The sequence below is a fragment of the Salvelinus sp. IW2-2015 genome, unplaced genomic scaffold, assembly GCF_002910315.2.
Source record: "Salvelinus sp. IW2-2015 unplaced genomic scaffold, ASM291031v2 Un_scaffold9200, whole genome shotgun sequence".
Classification (NCBI taxonomy): Eukaryota; Metazoa; Chordata; class Actinopteri; order Salmoniformes; family Salmonidae; genus Salvelinus; species Salvelinus sp. IW2-2015.
Genome location: NW_019950459.1, coordinates 7,119 through 9,848, shown reverse-complemented (window position 1 = coordinate 9,848; position 2,730 = coordinate 7,119). Strand labels below are relative to the sequence as shown.

General features: G+C 41.8%; 1 protein-coding gene across 1 annotated transcript; it reads left to right on the top strand.

Moving 5' to 3' along the window:
- Positions 1 to 675: 675 nt before the first annotated feature.
- Positions 676 to 2,191, top strand: LOC112079717 (acetyl-coenzyme A synthetase, cytoplasmic). The gene is made up of 4 exons (XM_024145584.2): positions 676 to 778; positions 1,359 to 1,535; positions 1,797 to 1,871; positions 1,976 to 2,191. Exons 1-4 carry the CDS (start codon positions 763 to 765, stop codon positions 2,101 to 2,103), a joined length of 396 nt encoding a protein of 131 aa, XP_024001352.1. The 5' UTR covers positions 676 to 762; the 3' UTR covers positions 2,104 to 2,191.
- The last annotated feature ends 539 nt before the right edge of the window (positions 2,192 to 2,730 follow it).

Below are 2,730 nucleotides of genomic sequence, written 5' to 3'. Positions count from 1 at the left end.
TCCCCATCCTGTTTAGATCCTATCCTGTTAGATCCTGTCCTGTTAGATCCCATCCTGTTAGATCCCATCCTGTTAGATCCTATCCTGTTAGATCCCATCCTTGTTAGATCCATATCCTGTTAGATCCTATCCTGTTACTCCTATCCTGTTAGAGCCATCCTGTTACGATTAGCTATCCTGTTAGATCCTGTTAGATCCCATCTGTTAGATCCTATCCTGTTAGATCCTGTTAGATCCCATCTGTTAGAATCCTGTTAGATCATATCTGTTAGATCTCTATCCTGTTAGATCCATCCTGTTAGACCATATCCTGTTAGATCCTATCCTGTTAGATCCTACTCCTGTTGAGCCCATCCTGTTTAGATCCTATCCTGTTAGATCCTGTTAGATTCCATCCTGTTAGATCCTATCCTGTTAGATCCTGTTAGATCCCATCCTGTTAGATCCTGTTAGATCATATCATGTTAGATCCTATCCTGTTAGATCATATCCTGTTAGATCATATACTGTTAGACCATATCCTGTTTAGATTCGATCTTGTTAGTATCATATCCTGTTCATCATATCCTGTTAGATCCTATCCTGTTAGATTCTATCCTGTTATATATTGTCCTCTATGACCACTGTTATGTCCTGTTATAACACATGGCCTCCTTGTGTATTATTGCTCATTCATTCATTCATTCATTCATTCAGTCATTCTTCCCAGGCTGCAGGAGGGATAAAGATGGATACTACTGGATCACAGGCAGGATAGATGACATGATCAACGTATCAGGTCATTTGTTTTTCCATCGTTTTGCCACTGTGCTGCTGCTTGCTTTTTTAGGGGGTGTAGGTTGGATTATTGTAAAGCGCTTTTGTGATGAATGTCGCTGTGAAAAGTGTTGTATGAATACATTTGATCTATTAAATAATTGATGAGTGATTGACTTAATTAACCTATTGATTTGAACTGGTGGAGCCGAGGGCCCCATCAGTGCCTCTCCAACTAACTCTCTTCTAGGCCGTTTCTGATTTAGTGATAAACCAAGATGTTCTCTGTAATGGGGTTATAATAACCCTGTATTGTGATTTAGTGATAAACCAAGATGTTCTCTGTAATGGGGTTATAATAACCCTGTATTGTGATTTAGTGATAACTCAAGCTGTTCTCTCTAATTGGAGAATAATAATCCTGTATTGTGATTTAGTGATAAACCAAGCTGTTCTCTCTAATTGGACAATATTAACCCTGTATTGTGATTTAGTGATAAACCAAACTGTTCTCTCTAATTGGGTTATAATAATCCGGTATTGTTATGAGTGATAACTCTGTTTAGTCAGTAATACAACCCATGTGTGCCCTCTTCCTCCAGGTCACCTGTTGAGCACAGCGGAGGTAGAGTCATCTCTAACAGACCACGGAGCGGTGGCCGAAGCTGCAGTGGTCAGCAGACCCCACGCGGTCAAGGGGGAGTGTCTCTACTGTTTCGTTACTCTGAAGGACTGCAGAGAGTTCAACCGCACTCTGGTGGACGAACTCAAGAGGCAAGGTAGGGCTTTCAGACGAAGGAAAAACTAGAAAGAAAAAAAACAAAACAGGAATCAAATTGACTGAAATTGAAGTTAAATTTACAGTGTGTTTGTTATTGCCTTGAATTCCAGGTTTGTCCTTGTAGAAGGAATGCAAGGTTACGGTGGCTATGAGATCATGTCTATTACCATAGTATGACTATCAGATACAGTCTCCGGACCACCAGAGTTTTTTTTTCTTCTGATGGTGTTATATATATTTTTTTCTTATGTCTTGTCAGTGAGAGAGAAGATTGGTCCGATCGCCACCCCAGACTTCATACAGAACGCTCCTGGACTTCCTAAAACACGTTCTGGTAGGTACATTGTTTACATCACATGACGATTGGACTTTTACAGACATTTTATAATTTTCATTTTTTTAACATTTTATTTATTTATGTTTAACCAACAACATCAGGTAAGATCATGAGGAGGGTCCTGAGGCAGATCGCCCGGAACGAGAAGGATCTAGGTGACCTTTCAACCCTGGCTGACCCTAAGGTCGTGGAGGTCCTGTTCAGCCAGCGGTGTGAGACAGCTGCTTGAGGGGGGGGGGCTGCATGTCAACCCTCTCAGGTGGCGTCCTCTCCTTGTGTCCTCTCCTTCTCTCCTCTCCTTGTCTCCTCTCTTTCATCTTCATTTTCCTGAAAACGCAGGATAGGTGAATATAGGATATAGACTATGGCGGGATGGGATATTTCTGATCTCTCACCTGTTCAGCTTATATACAAGTGCAGATGAAGGAGAGGAGACAAGGAGAGGAGAGAAGGAGATGACACGAGGAGAAGGAAGCCAGGTTAGACTATTTAGGCACACCCAGAGAGGTTCGCCGGCATGTCCTCTCTCATGGTGCAGATGAATACGGTACTGGTCCTGAGATCAGTCTCAGGGAATTTTATGTGCAGTGTTTGGGGATGGGATTAGGGTTGGGAGGACAGATCCTAGATCAGATTTTATGGGGGAATGATTGACTTTGAGTTATTATATGTAGACAAAAGGAATGAACAGAAGCAACAATCCGGTGAAAATCCCCAGCCCAAACATTGCATTCAGTTTCTACATTTTCTTTCCAAACGGGTAAAACGGATTTTCCAAATAATTGTTACTGCCACAATGTCATTTTTTGCTTGTAATAACGGGTGGGCCGATATTGAGGTGAACTGGACCCAGAAT

What these genes read in the sequence shown, in the direction of transcription:
- LOC112079717 (XM_024145584.2), top strand. An exon ending in GGACGAACTCAAGAGGCAAG is followed by an intron (nt 1,536 to 1,796) that starts GTAGGGCTTTCA and finishes ATGTCTTGTCAG; the next exon opens with TGAGAGAGAAGATTGGTCCG. An exon ending in ACTTCCTAAAACACGTTCTG is followed by an intron (nt 1,872 to 1,975) that starts GTAGGTACATTG and finishes CAACAACATCAG; the next exon opens with GTAAGATCATGAGGAGGGTC.